Raw genomic sequence first — 19,982 nt, forward strand, 5'->3', positions numbered from 1 at the left:
TCTGGGTGCAAACCTAAGTCTACAGATTCCAAAACCCCTTTGTCCTTCACCTTCCCGAGTATTTTCCCTGCTGTGTCTCTAGGATCCATGGATTCAAGGGTATCTCTACGGGTACATTCTATTGGTGGGGGGGCATGGTGAGTTAGCTGCTAATGGGACCTGGTAGGCTGGATGGCCACACAGGGGGGCCTTGATCAGAGATGCTCAAATGTGTAAGCCAGCCAGCCTGCCACCCTGCCCCTACCCAGCCTTGGCTTCCATCTTGCCCCTTTGTGCTCTTTCTTACTTTCAAAGTGCATTTGTTATTCATTTTAGGCAGATTGTATGGGATGCAAAATGTAAGTGGGAAGAAAAACCCTTTATGACACGTCTAAGGTCACTCTTCAGAGAATTCTTTCTTAACTCTCCAGGCTCTCCCCAATTCTGCACTTTTCAGTCTCTGCTGGAAAATATTGGTTGTCCTCTCTCTATGGTTCAAGGGCTAATCCTAATTTAATTCAGGAATTTTCTCCCTAGTTTCTGCTAAATCTTTACTCTCCCCTCACCCTAATCTCAGAGGAGCTCTGGTCTTTGGCTGACTTCTCCCAGAAGCTTAAAAGGATAAGGTAGCAGAATCCTACAGACACCATGCCAACATCATCCCAGATTCTGGGCCAGCCCAGCCAAAGAAAACTTCTGCAATGATTTATGAATAACCCACTCTAGGAGCCAACAAACAAACCATCAGGAAGTTCTTCCTGCTGTCTACCCTCAATCTAACTTGCTTTAACATCAATCCAAACCCATACTTGCAGTAATTTGGCCCTCCCACAAGGCACTGGTCCTAAGGGAGGATGAGGGTTGAGGTTTCAGACCCATCTCTCATAGAGGCACCAACCAGCCTTCCGCTCTCCTAGCTCTAGGTACCAGATATGAGGGTGACAGAATAAAATCAAGGTGGATGGCAGCTTATTACGTTTTAACTTCCTATTACCGACCCAATAGCCTAAGCCACCAATAAAGCAGCCATCACAGCCTGTTAACATCTCTTCCCAGGAGAAGAGAAGCAGAAGGAAGGGGCATTGCCTCCGGGAAATGTCAGTAATAGATGCAGAGGGAAGCTGACACTGTGGTCATGAAGCCAAAGCAGGTGTTTATTTACCTGGCTCCATTTGGGAGCTCTCTAGATGGTTCTTCAGCCTGTGATGCTTTCTCCTCTGTATGCATGTCTGCCCAGGAATCTATCCCAGGCTTTCACCCAGGAAGTTTTTTGAGAGCTGGTTTATACACCTGTTGGCTGGGCTGGACTAGTGGGGCTCTTCTCGTAGTCCCCAGGGCGCTGTCTTTCTCCTTCTGCCATCTCTGCTCTGATTTATTAACTACAAATAAAATAGTTGTAAGGATTATGCCTTCAAGAACCATTTGTCTCGCTGCCCAGCAGTGGGCAGTTCCTTTGAGACTAAAGACCTATTCGTTTGCCTTTTCAGGGCTACAGACCCCAGCTCCAAGATCCACAGTACATTATGCAGGTCTCCGGATGAAAGGTTTCCCAGCCCGGGTCTTCCTATCTTTAGCGTTGTCAGGGACGTCATCTCCTCTTCCTCCTGGGGAGTAGGTGCCCTGAGTCCTGCAGTCTCCTTCTCCCACCAAAAGTGGCGAGGTTTCACGTAAAAGAATCCCCCTCTGCAGCCTTGTCTCACATATCCCTCTTTCTTTCTTTCTCACTCCTTCTGGATCCTCCCTGCTGCCCATTTTTGCCCCTCCTCCCAGGTCCCTCATTTCAAAGTGGCCCCAGAGGAGTTTATGAAGCTCCAGTTCCAGAGATTCACAACCCTGAACCTCCACCCCAGCAACACCGACATCAGCGTGGCTGTGGCTGGGATCCTGAACTTCTTCAACTGCACCACCGCCTGCCTCATCTGTGCCAAAGCAGAATGTGAGTCTCCCCAAGCTGGCTCTGCCCCAGACAGTCTGCTCTGTTGATTTCAACCTGATTGATTTGCCCCTGGCTGGAGATACGCCAGGATGGGGAGGGATCCTTCAGATCGTGGGGATGATAACCAGAGGGTTTGAGCATTCCCATGTATCCTTGTCTGTGTGTGTGTGTCTGTGAGTGTGTGTCTGTGTGTGTGTGTGAGAGAGAGAGAGTGCGCGGTCCAGGAGCACCCTTTGCCAGCTGCATGGACGGAACAGAGATGAACTGGGTTACAGGGAGGCTGGCCAAGCCTTTTTTACATCTGCAAACTCAATTCCCACATTTTCAGCCTCATTGTTAAGGAGCTACAAAAAGAGAGAGACAGAGGGAAAATATAAAATTGGATGCATTTGTACTTGATGGGTTGAAGAGCTTCTTCCCTTAGAGAACGGATTTTGCTGATGGAACAAGGTCCAAGGTCAATTCCTGCTGAAGCATTTTTTTTTGCAAATGCAGTTTTGGAAATGCATTTTCTCTGACTCTCAGACAATTTGTAACATAAATTTAGTGTTTATAGATTTAGCTAAATTTCAGCCAACACTTTCCAGCAAATCTGTGCATCTGCGTGCTCCCGGTGGCAGCTGTGCACCCACACGTGGTCAGGCGGGTGCTGGACACTGGCTGCCACTGGGGCCTCGTGCACGAGCCACAGGCACCTGTGTCCTGCACGGCTCACCCGTGCAGGTCTCATCCTGCGGGTCTGAGGTGGGCTGCACTGGCAGAGGAATGCCATCTCCATCAGGGCTCCTATCTATGGCTTCTCAGAACTGCTCTGCATGCTTCAGTCCTTCCTCCACCCCAGAATCCCTACAGCATCGGGAAACAAGAGCCCCCTCCCTGTCCGGGGTCAGAACCACCTTTGTTACCAGGCCTCTGCGCCTGACTGCCTCCACAGATGTGTTCGTTCATTTATTCAACACAGATTGATTACTTGTGCTGTGCTACCCAAGAAACAAAGTGAGTCCCAACTGTGTGTGCTTTTGCTATCCCTGATTTAATTATTACAACAACCCAGTGGGTTTGGAGGTGTTGGGATGTCCCATTTTAAAGTTAAATGAAATTTAAAATCCAGTTCCTCAGTCTCACTCACCACATGTAAGTGCTCGATGGCCACATGTAGGCAGTGCAGGTACAGAACGTTCCCATCGTCACAGGCAGTTCTGTTGGGCAGCGCTGCTTCAGATGATGAGGGTTTTGTGGCCAAAGGAAAAAAGAGCGAAATGTTTGGATAACACTTCATTCTATTTCCCCCTCATGGAGATTAACAGCACACGTTAGCGCAGACACTCTGAGTTGTCCTGCGGCCAAACAACTATTTACCTCATCATCTTCCAAACTGGTTTGACCAGAGGCCCCCAAAAGATGCTGATCTAAAAGCCCACAGGATGCTAGTGTTTGAGGGAACGCAGTTGGAAAACGTTGCTTTCCACCGGGTGGCCCTCTGCGTGTGGCATCCTTGCCCCACCAAATGGTGTCGCAGAATCAGGGATTCTCCACTGGAAATTTCTGCCACAAGCCCACTCAGGCAGGACTGAACTGGCATACCCCGCGCACACAGCGGGAATGTTGAGAGTTAGAGGACAGGCTGTGTATATCTTCATGCAAAGATTCTCCTGCAGTTTTCCTCAGTGCTGTGTGCAATGTCTCACTAATCTGACAGGAAGTTCTTTCTTGTCTCTAGCCAGAGTCCCTCTTGCTTTTAAACTGAGCCCTGTTTCCTCTGCTTCAGCTCTTACCGAGCTTTGAGTTGCTCAGATGTTTGTTAAGCGCCTACTGAGCACTATGCTAGATACTTTTGCCTCCTAGCCCAGGACTCTTTCCATCAGAATTGACATTCAAACATTTCCTTGCAGATTGCAAAGCACTTTCACCTTTGTTTTACCGTTTTACCTCCCTCCTCCACAGTTGTTCTAGAGCTGAGAAAACAGTCTTGGAGCTGTGAAGGGACTCCCTTAAGGTCACACAGCTGGTACATGGCAATGCCAAGACCCTAACTGGGGTCCTCTGACTCTGAGCTGGGGTTCCTCCTCCATGGCCCCTCCCACCCTCCTGGGCTGCACACACAGCCTCAGAGTGGTGGCTCAGGGCGGGCTCTGCCTGGCAGGTACAATGTCCTTTGAAGGGCAGAGATCTCTCAGGAGCGGTGTGTCCCCTTGCGCCCTTGAGCAGGGTGCAATGGCTGAGCACAGACGAGGTCCTGGGAGGCCGGCCTGCAGCCCAGACAGGACTCATCAACCATGCTGTGTCGTCTCTGCTTGGAGAATTCATCCATTGAGGCTGCTGAGTGACTCCCACCAGAGCCAGGGGAAGGAAGGGGCAGAGCAGGAGAAGTTCAAAGGCAAAGAGGATTAAACATCCAATCAAAGGATGAAGAAATGAGGAATTGAAGGGAAATGCAGCTCAGAGCTGGGGAGGAGACACTCGTCCATCTTCCTTATTAATGCAGGGCCAAGAGACACTGCAAGTCAAATTAGGAACAGGAATCTAATTCTATTTTCCAGCCATCAAAATTAGGCATAACGGAGATCATTCCCTGGGGAATCATACCACTTACTCTCCTTCTTCCCAAAAGTAGATTTTTAATAAGCAGCTTTTGGACCAAGTAGAGTTATATTAGAGGTTATATTATTCTTCTTCAATGGGAAAAAAAAAATCAGAACATCTGCAAGTGCCTAGTTCTAATGAGGCTGGGGGAGATCTGAGGAGCCCAGGCATGGCTGTCCACGCATCCCCACGGAGCCTGGGGCAGTTTGCTGTTAGAGGGCTTCCAAGGAGAGTTGGGGTTCTCTGCTATGGCCCCTGAGGCCCATTTGGTGAGATCAACCAGCCCTGCCATGGAGCTGCCTTTTGAGACCCTCAAGATGGACCCTGAGCCTTCCAATCTTGTGGTCACAGGTGTAATGTGCTGTGTGTTTTCCTGGTATCTTTTTACATAGCTCAAATCATCTTTTTTTAATGCTTGCTCTTTCTAAGTATTTTAATGTCCTTCTTGTGACATGTGTCCTGTGCTCCTACATCTTCTGTTGCTTACTCACTACCTGTGTGATCTTGGGAAAGTGACTTAGGCACTCGCTAGCCTCTATAGTCTCATCTATAAAATGGGGACGGTGGCACTTCCTTCCCAGGATGGTTGAAAGATTAAATAGGATGCCATACACAAAGGGCATACCACAGTGTCCACACCTAGGGAACACTCAGCATGCACAAGTTTTCCTTTCCTTCCTTCCTTGGATCCTTTTGAACAAGGCCAGGTCAGGAGCTGGAGAAGAATGACCAGAGTTTGCGGCTGTCCTGATACCATTCCTGTGTTGGCTCAACTCGGTCCAGGTTGTCGGAGAGGAGCAGACTCTGATCTCCCGGGGAGGAAGTGCAGCTGAAGAGAAATGCAGATGGTGCAGTCAAAAGAGAACCATCTTTGGAGTCAGACCAAGTGAACAGGTCATTCTACCTCTCTGAGCCGTAGTTTCCTCCTGTGTAAAGTGGGGATAATAATGCATCTCAGAGTAATTGGGTGGAAGGTATCTGGACCCGGAACATAATACACATTTGATTATTGTTACTTCATCCTGCAACCCTGGTTGTGGCTGTAGAGGGTGGAGGATTGGGGGGGTGGGGTAGGGAACGATACTCAGGGCCCAGTGTGAGAGTAACTGGGAAGTAGTGGGCTTTCCCCGTGGCACCCCTAGGAGGTGCTGTGGAGGCCTTTTGCTTATAGCAACACAAAATTAATCATTTACTGGGGACTTACTATGTGCCAGACACTCTGCTACGGGTTTTAAATGATCTCATTTAGACCTCACGATAACCGTGTAAGATGGGCTCTGTAAACATTCTCATTATATGCGCGAAGAAGAGAGATTAAGTCCACATTCAAGGTCACACAGTTCTTGTTACCTCCTCTCCCTGCCTCTCCGAACACTGTGGAAGACACACAAGTGAGGGACCCACCATCTTTCCTATTTCGTGGGAGCACTGAGGCCTTCCAATGCCAACTCGAGTGGTCAGTTGGAGGCCAGCACTCAGATCTCGGCCTGCCCTGGGCTCTCCAGCTCTACTATCTCAGTCACTGCATCTCCCCCGCCTTGGTGACTTGATCTCTACCCAGGCGTAATAATAACACTTGCCTCCCAGGGCACTTGTTGGCTAAAATCAACGACCAGTGAAGGAGCTTAGGGACACTGAGGGCATTTCTCAGGGCAGGGCTGCCTGCGGGGCCCTGGAGCCAAGGCCCCAGCAGAAACACACACTGATGGGAGCACAGAGCCAGGTCTTCCCACTCCCGTCCTTGCCCTCAGAGAAGGGGACAGCTCGGTGGCCAAGCAGGGGAGCAGACAGTCCTGTGAACGGGAAGCCTCTGCCTGCTGCCCCGTGCGCTCTCTGTCTCTCCTCTGGCCCCTGGGGTCTAGCCCTCCCTGCCTGTTCTTGGGGTCAAACCCAGGCGCGGGTTGGACAAAACCGAGACGCGGGTGAAACACGTTGTTCAAGCACTTGAACTTGTGCTGTGCCCATCCCGGCCCGGCGACATCTGGACTCGCATCCTCTCTGTCAGAATCCCTCCGTGGAAAAGGTCTGAAAACCACACCCCTGAGGCGTGTGCGCCTGGCGAGGGGAAGGGGAATGAAGACTTGCCCGGTTCGGGCGTGTGCGCAGTGGTGGACTCACCATCTCACTACGTCCTCCCCACGACCCTCTGAGGTCACTGTTCCGTCAGCGGCCTCCCACGGGACTGGAGGGTGCTGCACCTCCAGGAACATGCGCGTGTTGCAGAACCAGAGCCGGCAGCCAAGGGAAGCAGCCGGGGGGGAGGGGGAGGCCAGCTGAAGCGGGTGTTTTTTTAAATTTTGCTTTTTGATACAAGGGTCCTCTGTGTCCCCGGCTGACCCATTGCTTAGGTATTTGTATCCTTGTCCTCGGCCCTGTCCAACCCCAGCTGTGCCTTTCACAGCCTCTCCATCTTCCTCCCACCCACCTGGCCCCCTGCCTTCCTGTTCCAGAAGCCAGCCTCCCTCCTCCTTCCCAGAACAACCCGCCTGCCGAGTCTCTCATCCATCCATCCCGTGGCATCCTGAGTGAGACTAATAGGTTCCCCTGGTCCCTCTCAGCCTTGAACTTGGCAGGCAGACCCGCTGCTGGGCCAAGGGTCTCACAGGAGAGGAGGGTTGGGGTGGAGGTGGAGGGGAAGCCAGGGAAGAGAGCAGCTTTTACCCCCTCTGATGGCAGCTGCCTTTGGTAGATCCCTTAGTTCCATTAAACGGATAGAAGTGAGAAGAATGACAATTGGAAAATGCCAAAATGCACTGAAAAACTCCTAGTATTCTTAATATAACTAGACCCACTTTCTCTTCTGCAAATTCCTTCCACTGCTTAGAATAAAAAAACTATCCTCTTCTGATTCATAAAATTAGAGAATCTGTGGGCTGGAAAGACATCACATTCTTCTAGTTCTACTCTCCATCCACTGGTTTAATTCCCTCTACAAAAATCCTCAAGAGGGGCTTCAGTCTTTCCTTGACTACCTCCGGGGATGGGGAACTCACTGCCTTATGACACAGCCCACTGCATCTTTAGACAGCCTGAACAGAGGTTGTTCCTTAGGTTGAGCTAACTGCGTCTCCCTATGACTTTCATCCACTCCTTTTTCCTGGTGTAGTCCTTGAGGCTGCCAAGAGCAATTCTGTCTCGTGACAGCCCGTCCCATTCTTCCTCACGCAGGCACCCCTTTCCTTCAACTGTTCCTCAAGTGACGTGGTGTCCGTTCCCCCCCGGCACTGCTGCTCTCCTGGTCTGTTAGGGTGTAGAATCTCGCTCTTCTCTCCAGAGTTTCTAGTTCAGTCCACCAGCAAGCACCGTGCACCCTGCCTCACACGGGGAATGTGCAGAGAAGTTTGAAATGGGATCCCTACCTAAGGCTGTGAAGTAATTAGTATATGTTATATATAGTGATATATATACGTAAATGCATATGTATATGCTATCAGATATTTTGTATGGTTTAGAACCAAGGGTATATTTTATGAATTGGGTAAGAATTGGGAGAAGTGAGAAGTGGGTAGAGGCTGGAGAATGGAGAGGAGGTTTCAGGGAGAAGGTGGGGTGAAGGATGGTTAGGATGTGCATGGGTGGGGGAGGGCAGAATAGAAACCAGATTTGTGAAGCACCTTCTAGGTGACAGACACTCTTCTGCTTACGTGACATCCTCTTACTCCCCCTGTCAGGTGGTTATCACCCTTATTTTACAGATAAGGACACTCAAATGTGGTGGGGTGGGGGGAATTGCCCACACTGACTCACTACCTGGCATGCTGGAGCTGGGATTCACGTCCAGACCTTGTGCTCTTTTTGCAGCCAGGTGCGGTCCAGGCTGGGAAACGAGTGACGGAAAGGAGATCCTGGGTGGGGATGCAGACCTCCCGAGGACTCCCTGCCTTTCTCCCCTCCCCTCTCCTGCCCTGCCTCTCAGCACACAGAGTGTGTGTTGGGTGAGCTGGAGGGTGCTGCTTCCTCGTTTAAAGGGCAGCAGAGCACCCCAAGGGACAGCGGGATGGGGCATGCTGGGCATTGATTGGAGTAGGGTCCCCAGTTCATCTGGGGGAATCTTTTCCCTGGGAGCTTGGTGCACCTGCCAATTTTAAAGAGGTGAAGGGCCCCTGGGCTGCCATGGCCGGGCATCTCCATGCTGTGCATAATCCTACTGTCATCCCCCAGGCTTTTCTGTCTCGTCCCACTGAATTTCATTGCCCGTCTGGAGGATCCTAGGGGATTTGGCCTCTTTCCCAGTCAAGCACCAGAGATTCTCCTGCTACATTCTAGGAACTGTGGGGTTCCCTCTGCCACCCCTCCTTTACTCACCCATCCAGCTGCAGTGCTTCCTCCCCCATAGGATGCCCACGCAGATCTCTTCTTGAGCCAAGGGGACGGCCGAGACTCCAGGAGCACCAGCTTCATGGCCACCCGCAACCTCCTTGCTAGAGTGTCTTGTAGGTCAGGTACTCAGACCTTTGTGCAGGTGGGATTTTGCTTTTTACATCATCTCTGAGGAAGGGTGTGAATATTCCCTCCATTTTACATATAGGACAGAATGAGGCTGCCCCATAGAAAACCAGATTATTTAGGACATCAAACAAAATAGCTACTTGATTTGAACTTCGTTATAGATTTAGCTGCAAGTCCCTGGACTCTGAGCTCCTGGAGGGCAAGGTCTGTGTCTGATCCATTTCTCTGCTGGTGTCTTGGCCCAGTGCCTGCACTTAGGGCAGAGAGTGTCGGTTGAACAGATTTGTACTCTCCTCCTTCTTCGTTCTGCCTCACCGAGCCACGCCTGCCCTTTGAGCTCTTGTGAGGATGAGTAAATACAAGAATCGATACCACACACTCCAGCTCTCGGGGTGCTTCCGCATAGGATTTCAGTGAGTTCTCACCTGTTACACCCATTTTACAGATGAAAAATGGAGCCCTGAAGAGGTTAGATGACTTCTCAAGGTCACACAGCCAGTGAGGGCTGACCTTGAGGTTGAATCCAGATCTTCCACATCAGGAATGGCAGGAAGTGCCCAGCAACATAGTGAAGCTACTTCGAAACCAAGTGGTGATTAGAGTAAAGTGAAATTTTAGTTAATGAAGGAAGCAGACGTGCCACTCTTGATAGAGGCCAGTGGTGAGGGGCTGCATGGGGCACAGATGGCTGTGGATCTTTACAAATCTCTGTCGAGGGCCTGTTGGAGGAGGAAGGAAAGGCCAACCTGATGTTGTGGCTTGCACAGCTGGACCATTTTTGACGCCTCTTTGTGAATAACAGGCCCTCCCAGGGCTTCCCCGTCACTGCCGCAGCCTCCAGCTCTCTGGACCGTCTCCTCAGGACCTGTGATGGGAGGATAGGGGTTGGCACCATTTTCCCAGAGCTCCTGTCTCCGTCATGTCAGGCCCTTGTGCTCCACCCTGCTACTTTTTTCTTGTTAAAACCACATACCAAGTGGGCTTTCCTCCCCAAGTCCGGAGGCGCATGTCCTCGGGCCTCCTCTGGGTTCTGTGCCTGCTGCCCCCTGCTGTGTTTGTCCTAAGAGGCAGCCTGGTCTCATGGGAAGAGGGTTGGATGGAGATGAGAAAATGGGAATTCTGGTCCCAGCTGTGTCCCTGTGTGACTGGGCACGTCCTGTCACCTCCCTACAAAATGAGGAAGGTGGATATGATGCTCTTCAGAGCCCCCTCTCTCTTACCTTTTGATCCTCAAGGGGCAGGAGGGTAAGTAACCTGTGCAGGGGGGAGTCTTGGGGGTCGTATTCAAGACATCCCTGCATTTAATATCCCCTTAGCCGTTACAGAAATTGGAGCCTGGGGACTTTGATTGGTTAGAGAGCCAGTCCTTCCCACACCATCCACAGTGTGTGGAGACGGCGTCCGGGAGAGTCACTCATCTCCCCGCCTCACGTCCTCCTCTGTGCCGTGGGATTATAATACGTTATAGGATTGTCATGAGGGCTTACATGAGATGAGGCCTGTCGAATGTTTAGCCCATTACCTGGAACACAGTACGGACTCAATAAATGTTACTCTTGTCATTGCTTTTGGGAGCAAATGCCTGTAGGTCTCTTTCCATTGGAATTGAGACCACTATTTTCCCAGGGGACTCCCACTCCCACCCTGCCCCTGGCCTACCTTTCAGAGACAAAGCAGAAGAAAGACCCTGTCTCTCAGGGACACATTCCAACCTCCTCCTCCCTCCACTGCCCCTAAGTAGGGGCGAGGGGAAGAGTCCGTAGCTCGCAGTCCCATCTTCCGTTGTTTTGGGCCCACATTATTGCCTGCTGGAGTGCAATTCAAAGGCTGTTCTTTTAAGATCATAATAATACCTTGTCTCAATGCAGCTTGTGTCCTGAGGAGTTCAAGGGTTTTGCTGGACCTATTTTCTGGGCCTTGTGACCTTGAGGGAACTGCTCCCCCACCCCCACAGTGGAATGGAAGGCTTTAGTAGAGCCAGCTGTAACACGTCTGGGGTTTACCACGTGCGGGGCTCGGGCCCAAGCACTTTACTTGTTACCTTATTTCATCCTCGCCATAGCCCTGCGGCTGGCCGCTGTTAGTATTCTCATTTCTCAGGTGAAGAAACTGAGGCCAAGAGACCTGGCCACATGGAAAGGTCACAGAGTGGGTTAGTGGCCAAGTTAGGGAAAGAAACCCAGGCCTGGAGGTCTCTGAACCCGGGTCTTGGCCACCGGGCAGCTCTGCTCCCGAGGGCTGTGAGGAGGGGGGATTCTCCCATCCTGCTCAGGAAGCCTCATTCTCCACTTTAAAAGGGCATTCCCGAGGGAGTTGGGGGAAGCAGTGGGAGCTCAGGAGCATTCTTTTTATTTTAGAAAGAAGCCCACAGCCGTTAAGAAACTTGCTCAGGTTAAGATGCGGCTGCTTAGTGCCAGTGGTGGGGCCAGACCCACCACCCTGCCTCGGGCCCAGGTCTTCCCTTGACCTGCTTTGCCCCAGTGTCTCACAAGGCAGCCCTGTGGACCCTCAGGGGCTTCATCCTCTCTTCCCCTCCAGGCCTTTTAAACCTCGAGAAGCTGCTCCGGCAATTCCTTATCTCCAAGGATACCCTCTCAGTCCGGATGCTGGATGACACCCGGGACCCCACCCCGCTCCTCAAGGAGATCCGGGACGACAAGACAGCCACCATCATCATCCATGCCAACGCCTCCATGTCCCACACCATCCTCCTGAAGGTGGGAGCCGGGCCGGGGCGGGTGCTGGTGGGCGCAGAGCATCCTCCTCCCTCCTCTCTCCTCCCTGTGAGCTGGCACCCTCCTCCCTCCTTGCCTTGGGTGTCCTCCTGGGACATGGCTTGAGGAGCCCTGGGCTAGGCCTCTGAACCCAGACAAATCTTTCGGTCCTTCAGTTTCAATGGAGGGCTCCTGAAAGCTGAAAGGAGGAATCAGGATGAGGGTGATGTAAAAATACTTAACTCCTGGTACAGGAGGGCAGCACCAACAGAGACACTAGCCTAACCTAGAACCTGCCAGGGCTCTGTGGCAAGGTCCATGGGTTCCTAGGAGGGGCTCGGGGGGTGGGGGTGGGGGTGGGGCACTGGGGGTCTTGGGGCAGAGACTATGTGCCAAGCGGTATGGAAGTATTTCCATATTTTGACAACCAGGGCAGTCACATCAGTGTGTATTGCTGAATGTTGGCCCTGTTTGTAATCCTTACACAGGGTACTACAGTTTACCAAGTGCTGCTGTGTAATTTCCTAATGTAATCCTCTCAATGACTGTGTGAGGCTGGTATAATATCTGCACTTGACAGATGAAGAAACTGAGACTCGGAGAGATTAACAGCTTTGTCCAAGGCCCAGCCCTGTAAGGGGCAGAGCTGAACCTGCACCAGTTGTCTCTGAAGCAAATCAGGAAGCTTCTCCTACCCTCTGGAATACCAAGGGAGGGTGCCAGCCCCTGAATCAGAACATACACACATGGAAACCGGAACTCTGCGAGTGAGGCCAATCTGAGAGAGAGAGAGACAGAGAAAGAAGTCAGGTGCCTGGGGGGTCCATGCTGGGCAAACAGCTGGAAACAGCTGGGCAGCATTGCAGTCACCTGGCACCAATTCCTGGGCTGGTGGCTGGGCTAGGCATGCAACCCCAGAGTAGACCCTGCTCCCAGCCTCCTCCGTGCCTCCCAGCAGCTCCCCCAGCCTCTCCAGGTTCACTGGCCTCTTCTAATGCCATTTTAATTGCACATTTAAACACAACCTGCCATCTTCTCTGGGGGAGCGAGGCTCCTCGTTAACCTCTGCCAAGCTGTGCGGAGCCCAGCGGACACTCAGATGATTGTCTCTTCCCCTCCCTCCCTCCGTCTCGAACCTCCCCTTCCCAGCTAGTTTTTGTCCCAGAGTTAATAAGAAATTTGAATGAGTTCTCTGAGTAGGGAGGGCTGTCCCCTCAGCCCGTTGCTATAGTAATTTTCCATGGCTCCAAACCCACGTCTGTCTGTGTGCATGTCCCCAACTCTCTCTCACACACACACACACACACACACACACACATTCGAACACAGAATTTTTCTCTTTTCTTCCTTTTTATTTCTTCTCTGTGGGGCTATGATCAATGAAGTCATCAAGGATGGAAAAGCTCTTACAAGTTTCAGGGCAAAGGGGTACAGGCTGAGGAGTCCTCAGGGAAGGTGGGAGTAAAGAGTGAATTAGATGTTCCCCCAGCCCCCTTGAGGAAGACAAGTCAGAATGCACATTTCTGTGGGCGGGAGCTGGAGTACCTGAACAGCCCCCAGGTGGAAGCCTTTTAGGGTCAGCCCTTGCCCGGGAATATTTTATGGCTCTCAGCATACGTGGTTGAGCTCTTTTTTTTTATTTTCTTTTTAATAGTATGTCCAGTTCATTGTTGAAATTTTGGAAAGTACAGCAAAACACATAGAAGAAAATAAAAACCATTCACATTTCCATCACCCAGAGATAACCACTGTTAAATTTTGATGTCTATCCTTTCTGCCTTTATAGACATATTTTTTTCTTTTTCAAAATTATTATCACAACACATACTCTTCTGCAACCTGCTTCTTTTTCACTTAATTATATGCCATGCATTTTTCCCGTGTCGTTACATATTTTTCTACAAGTATTTTAATGGCTGCATCATTTCCTATCATATGGAGGTACCGTAATTTATTTAACCATCCCTTCATTGTTGGAGATACAGGTTGTTTTCAATCTTTGCTGTAATAAATAATGGTAGGATGCACATCTTTATACATAAATCTTTATGCACATTCATGAATATTTCTTAGCATAAATTTCTAGAAGCGGGATTACTGACTTAAATGTATGCATGCTTTTAAGGATTTTGATATGATTTGCCAGATTGCCTCTTAGAAAGGCCGTAACAATTTACACTCCCACCAGCAGTGTATAGGTGTCTTATAGCACCCTTGCCAATACTGGGTATTTTCATTAAAAACTATTTTAATTTTTTTTTTTATGGCTGTGCTTTTGAAGGCAACTCTGCTTGTAACGATCGTTATTAGCAAACAGTTCTGCTGGGTGGCCGGTGGCAGGCTTCCCTGAGGCCACCTGTTGGTCTTAGCTCTTGTGACCTTGGTACCAAACCCATCAATGGCCAGTGAGGTGTCAGGAAACCCTGCTCCCTTTGTCCCCATTTGATTCCTAGTGGCCCCAGTCGAGCAGGCTGTGCATCAGGCCTGGACTCAGTCTGCATGCTTCTCCGGGGTTCCGTGTTCCTCCTTCACCAGAGTTACAACACGGCCTCCAGGGGCCTCAGGGAGGATGGACTCCGTGTGGGAAGCAGTGTGAGCAGAGAGCGCAGGGAGCTCTGGGAGACTTTGTGCACGTGCGAGCCTGGCCCCGGAGCTTGGCAGCACTCTGCTGTCTTCTTGATTTCAGGAGGATTTGCAGAGTAATCCCCTACTTTATTGAGCGGCTGTTCCAGCAACGAACTCCATGTTTACCCAGAATTCAGGTCTTAAAAACCAAGGATCTCTTGCCTTTTATCTTTAGGACAGCAGATTTCACAAAATGGGTTTTAACCACTGACGGTGCCCTCTCCCACCCCCCAGCCCCCAGTCCATCCCTGTAACCAGGGGGCTCCCATTGGCGTAGGTGGTGGTGAGAGGCAACAGCGCTATTATATGGACAGTGTGGGAGGGGCGTGGGATGGGGTGGGCATCATGCCGTCCCATCCTCTTGGAAGTGGAGGAGGAAAGGTAGCTTTGCTGGCAAAAGGAGCCTCATGTGGGAGGCCTTGAGCTCCCCTGTGACCCCATGCTGTCTTTCCCCGTGACTAAGATCTTCTGCTCTTCAGTTTCACATTCGAATGCTGGTGATATAATTACCCCCAGCCTGTTCTCCAAGGAGCCCGGGAGGCTACCTATAAGAATGCTCAAACTTATTGGCGTTCCTTGGGAGATAGACACTATGTTAGAGGATAATGTAATCATCCCTGGTCTTGTTTCTCCCCCATGCACCTCAATAGTCATGACAAAAACGGTTTCCCCATGCCCCAGGGCTGCAGGATACATTATGAAAATCTAACTGACTGTCAGGAGGGAAGAAGGCTCTGGGGAGAGCTGGGCTCATTATTTATGTGATCTCCTGTCAGTTTCTGTAGCACCTGTCACACTCAAAGCCAGGCACACTGACAGGGAAGGCTAGTGAGGGGTATTTATGATGGCTGCAAAGATCAGACAAAAGGGAGGCTGTTCTGAAGTGGCAGTTCTCAACTGTGAGATGATGACACAGTGGTGTGCTGTGACCAAGGGTGAGGCATGTCACAAGCAACTGGTTCCTTACTGCTAATAAAGGACCAAAGTTTGCAAATGATTCACTTGTTTCCTGCATTACTGCAGATTTAAGAATACTCTTATGAGTCTCGCTCACTCGCTTCTGACAGGGGTCCAGTTAATTTGGGAATTGCCTACAACCTGCAGACTCTCCTATCTATGCCTCTGCCCCCAACAGAGTTGTCACTAGTTCCATCAATATCACAATCCTCCAGGAGGAGTAGAATTTGGCCAAAAGCACTGACATTAGACTGCCTGGCTTTAATTTTGACTTTTCTAGTTATGAGATGTGTGATCTTGTACAAGTTACATAGCCTTTTGGTGTTTGAGTTTCCTCAGCTGTCACATAGGGGGTGGAGGAGGAATCACAGGGCCTAGCTCATCGAGTTAACACCAGTAAAATGCTTTCTAGTGCTTGGCACATACTAAACAGTGGTACAGGTTTGCCGTTGTTATTGTTAATAGTTTTGGAGATAATTATTGTAGTCTGTTTTATTATTTCCTTCATTTCCCTTAAAGTCATTTTGGTTTCCACGATATCTGGTTATGTCCATGGGAATGTGTTGTGCATGAGAACATCAGCTACTGTGAGTGTTACTGTAGGGGGAGGAGCGGGGTGGAGGTAGAGAGACCCTACTCTAGAGGCCAGTGTTTCTGTCCTCCATCCTCCAAGGTAAAGGGCAACAGAAGAACCAATGAAGATGTTTTACTCTGCCTGGCGCCGAAGGTGGTGGGCCAGACAAATGGCAGACACGTGGAGCTCTCACTGCTCGTTACTTCCAGTGGGTTCTTGTTTTCCTCTCTAATCTCCTTCTCTTCCCTTTGCAGGCAGCTGAACTAGGGATGGTGTCAGCCTATTACACATACATCTTCACTAATCTGGTAAGACATTTTCACAGCTTACCTCCCTAGCATAGAGAGTACCATTAATTAGGGTCAGTGGGGTGTGACGGACTGAAGCCCAGGAGATGGGGAGTAGAGACAACAGAAGCAGAGGAGCGGAAGCCAGCCAGAGAGACAGGGCGTCCCAGAAACGTGGAAGTCCGAGAGCCACTGGGATTCCCATCCCATCCATTCTTAGCCTTGGGAGAATGGGAATTTGGGGAGTCTAATGCCTCCATTCACATGCCACCAGCTACACAACGCTGATTCCTCTGATGAATGAGTCTCCTCTCTAGGTCCACTTATTGGCCTGCAATGCTGTCTCTGCATTACCACACGTCTCTGCTGGCTCAGAAGTAGGACAGCTAGAGCGCAAAAGTACGTGTGTCCTACCACTTTATAACTCGATGCACCTTCAGAGGCCATCTTTGCTAAATCCTCTTATTTTGCAGATGAGAAAACAGGTCTATAGACATTTTATTGAGTCAGGTTGGAGCACTAGCTTTGCCACACCACCTGGGTGCCGTTCAACAAGCACCGAGCCTTATTTCCTTATCTGTAAAACAGGGGTAAGGACTGCTACATCATGGAGTTGCTGTAATTTTGAAATGATGTCATTTAATCTATGTGGAAGCATTTTGAAACTGTAAAGCATTAAGAAATGTGAAAGGTTGTTGTGAAGTATAGACACACTCATTAGAGAGTAGAAAGAATCTCAGAGAACTGGTTAAAAAAAATTTTGTAACTTTTTATTTTGAAATAATTATAGATTCACATGAAGGCACAAAGATACTACAAAAAGGTACCATGTATCTTTAGCCCAATTTCCTTCAATGGTTACATCTTACATAATTACAGCATAATATCAAAACCAGAATATTAAAATATCAAATGTATCAAATCATGTGTAGATGTGTGTAACTCCCATTGCAATCAAGATACAACACTATTTCATCACCACAAAGATCTCCCTGCTGCCATGTTATAGTCACACCCACCGCCCTTCTCTCCACCATCCCTCACCACTAGCAACCACTTATCTGCTCCCTATTTCTGTAATTTTATAATTTCGAGAATGTTATATAAGTGGAATCATACAGTGTATGACCTTTTGAGGTTAACTTCTTTCCCTCAGTGGAATGCCCTTGAGACCCATCCCACTTGTTGCATGAATCAGTAGTTTGTTCCTTGTATTGCTGAGTTGTATTTCATGGTGTTGATGCACCACAGTTTGCTTAACCACTGTCTATCAAGAGACATTTTGGTTGTTTCCAGTTTTTGGCTACTACAAATAGAACTGTTATAAACAATAATTCAGACAAGAAGTCTTTTATTTTATAAATGCGTGAGATATCGAGATTGTTTATCTAGGCAGCCCCTTCATCCAGACGTGCTTTTGATATAATAGGCACTGGGCCAGGCGTTAGGAATTAAAATGGGAATAAGGAACTAAGCCTGCCTTGGAAAAACTCAAAGTACCTATTGCAGTGCAAAATGGTAGGTTCTATTAGATGTGTATACACAGTGCTCTAGACCCTAGAGCAGGGGCCACTTGCTCAACCTGGGGCAGGCAGGATATGCTTCACCAAAGAAGGGGCCTTGAAGCTATACCCTGAAAGATGGGTATGGTTTTTCTAGATAGACAAAGAAAGGAAGAGCATTCCAGAATAAGGAACAGCATATCCACATACTTGGAGATTTGAAGTACGTGGCATGTCCAGAAACAGTAAGTCAGACTTATGGACTGCTCCAGCAATGGACCTGTCAGTTAATTATTATTCATTTATCTATTTGTATCCATCCTTGAGAGTAACCTATTTAGAGGATTTAAGGCAGTTGTCAATTAATTTTAAGATCTTTGGTAAGTTAGGGAATAGAATTCAACCTCACAGATTTGACTCTTCAATCTTAAAATGAAAAAGGTTACCTAGAAGTTAAGACTTTCTTGATCAACGTATGTGATAGGGTAATCCAGGAGATGGTGCAGTGTCCCTCCCTGCCTTAGGGACCATGTCTCCTGAAATGTCCTGCGAGGCTGAGGAGATGCCTGCCCAAAGAGACAGACTGGGACCCTGTGATCCTTGTTCCTCTCCAGCTGTAGGTTTCCATGAAGAGCCCTTTCTTGGGGCTGCTGTGGAATTGTTAACGCTGATGTATCCTACAGGCCTTTGCATTCCAAGTTGAGACAGCTTAGAGGAATGCAGTGTAGTCTCTTTTCTGGTACAGGGACTCTGTCCACAGCAGGCTCGCCAGAGAGTCATTCAGCCATCACCTGGTTCGCCACCACCACAAAACTGCCTGCTCCATTGTTGGAATTTTTAAATTGAAGTCTAGCACACAGATAGAAGGCCACACATATCACACGTGCACAGCTTAATGAACGTTCTCCAAGTGAGCACACCTGTGTAAGCAGCACCCGGATCCAGAAATAGAACATTACCAACACCCCAGAAATCGCCTTCATGCCCCATCCCAGTCACTACCCCTCGAAATATAAAACAGAAGGGACTACTTTGTTTGCTCATTTATTTATGTTTTCCTGTCTAACACTGCTGCTGTAAATCAGAACATTAACATGTAAAAGGGGAGAAAAGGATTAGACTATTCCCAGGGCAGTGCAAAAGCATTTGCTTAAAGGAAGGAGGCATCTGGGGGAGCCCGGGCAAGTTGGCAGGAGAGTAAAGAGAGATTAAAGTGCAGTCATGTTCCATTTTGGGAGCCTCGGAAGTCGAGGGGAGGAGTGGGAAAGGCAGGCGAGGGGCTGCCTGCCTCGTGCCAGCCTGCCAGGGACGCTTCCCGCATTAGGCAGCCATGAGAGTGGAGGAGGGTGAGGCTGGGCAGCAAGGAGTCGTGGGTCACTTCCCAAAGGGAAGGAGGCCAGTCATTTGGAAGATGAGTTCCCAGGACAGTAACCAGACTAAGGTGGAGTTGCTTGGCTTGGAGATTTTTAAGAAAGCATCACCCACACTGTGTACCACCACTTCCTCTTCTCAGAAATGATAGTAATGATTGTGATGATTTATCTAGTGGAAAAAGCACTGGTCTGGGAAGTCAGGAGACCCGAGTCAAGTCCCCACGCTACCTTACACTCACTCTGTGACTTTGGGGGAGTCACATTGACTCTCTGAGCCCCAGTTTTCTCATTTGTAAAATGAGGATAATAAAATCTTACAAGGTTGTTGTGTGAGGATAAATAAAAATGCATTATAGGGCCGGCCCCGTGGCTTAGCGGTTAAGCGTGCGCGCTCCGCTACTGGCGCCCCGGGATTCAGATCCCGGGCGCGCACCGACGCACCACTTATCCGGCCATGCTGAGGCCGCGTCCCACATACAGCAACTAGAAGGATGTGCAGCTATGACATACAACTATCTACTGGGGCTTTGGGGCAAAAAAAAGGAGGAGGATTGGCAATAGATGTTAGCTCAGAGCCGGTCTTCCTCAGCAAAAAGAGGAGGATTAGCATGGATGTTAGCTCAGGGCTGATCCTCCTCACACACACACACAAAAATGCATTATAAATTACAAAGTACTATATGTTTCTAAGGCATTGTAATTTTTTTTTTTTATATATAACACTATGATACTTTCAGTTTTCAAAGAGCTTTTCTCCTTTTTGGGTGGGCACTGAATGAGATGAGCTCTGGGAGCATACCTCAGTCAGAGAGTTCTTTGAACCTGGAATTAACAGGATTGACACAGTTTGTAATTTTGCAAGGGGAAAATCAGAGCAGTAACTACATGAATGAGGATGGCTGAATAAAGAAAAATTAGAGAAATTCGAAGCAGAGCCATTGCAAAAATCACTCCGTGAGAGAGTATTCTGGAAGCCTCTCATTAGTGCTTTGGCTTTCTGGAA

General features: G+C 49.2%; 1 protein-coding gene across 1 annotated transcript in view; it reads left to right on the forward strand.

Annotated features, from left to right (window-relative positions):
• The window catches only part of GRIK4 (glutamate ionotropic receptor kainate type subunit 4), a 292,256-nt gene that overhangs the window by 134,437 nt on the left and 137,837 nt on the right, over positions 1 to 19,982 (forward strand). Inside the window, exons 4-6 of the mRNA XM_014785032.2 lie at positions 1,750 to 1,915; positions 11,486 to 11,664; positions 16,072 to 16,125. Of these exons, the coding sequence (XP_014640518.2) occupies positions 1,750 to 1,915; positions 11,486 to 11,664; positions 16,072 to 16,125 (399 nt within the window). The remainder of the gene's footprint in view (positions 1 to 1,749; positions 1,916 to 11,485; positions 11,665 to 16,071; positions 16,126 to 19,982) is intronic.

This window comes from Ceratotherium simum, chromosome 7, assembly GCF_057802395.1.
Source record: "Ceratotherium simum simum isolate JZ-2026a chromosome 7, ASM5780239v1, whole genome shotgun sequence".
Classification (NCBI taxonomy): domain Eukaryota; kingdom Metazoa; phylum Chordata; class Mammalia; order Perissodactyla; family Rhinocerotidae; genus Ceratotherium; species Ceratotherium simum.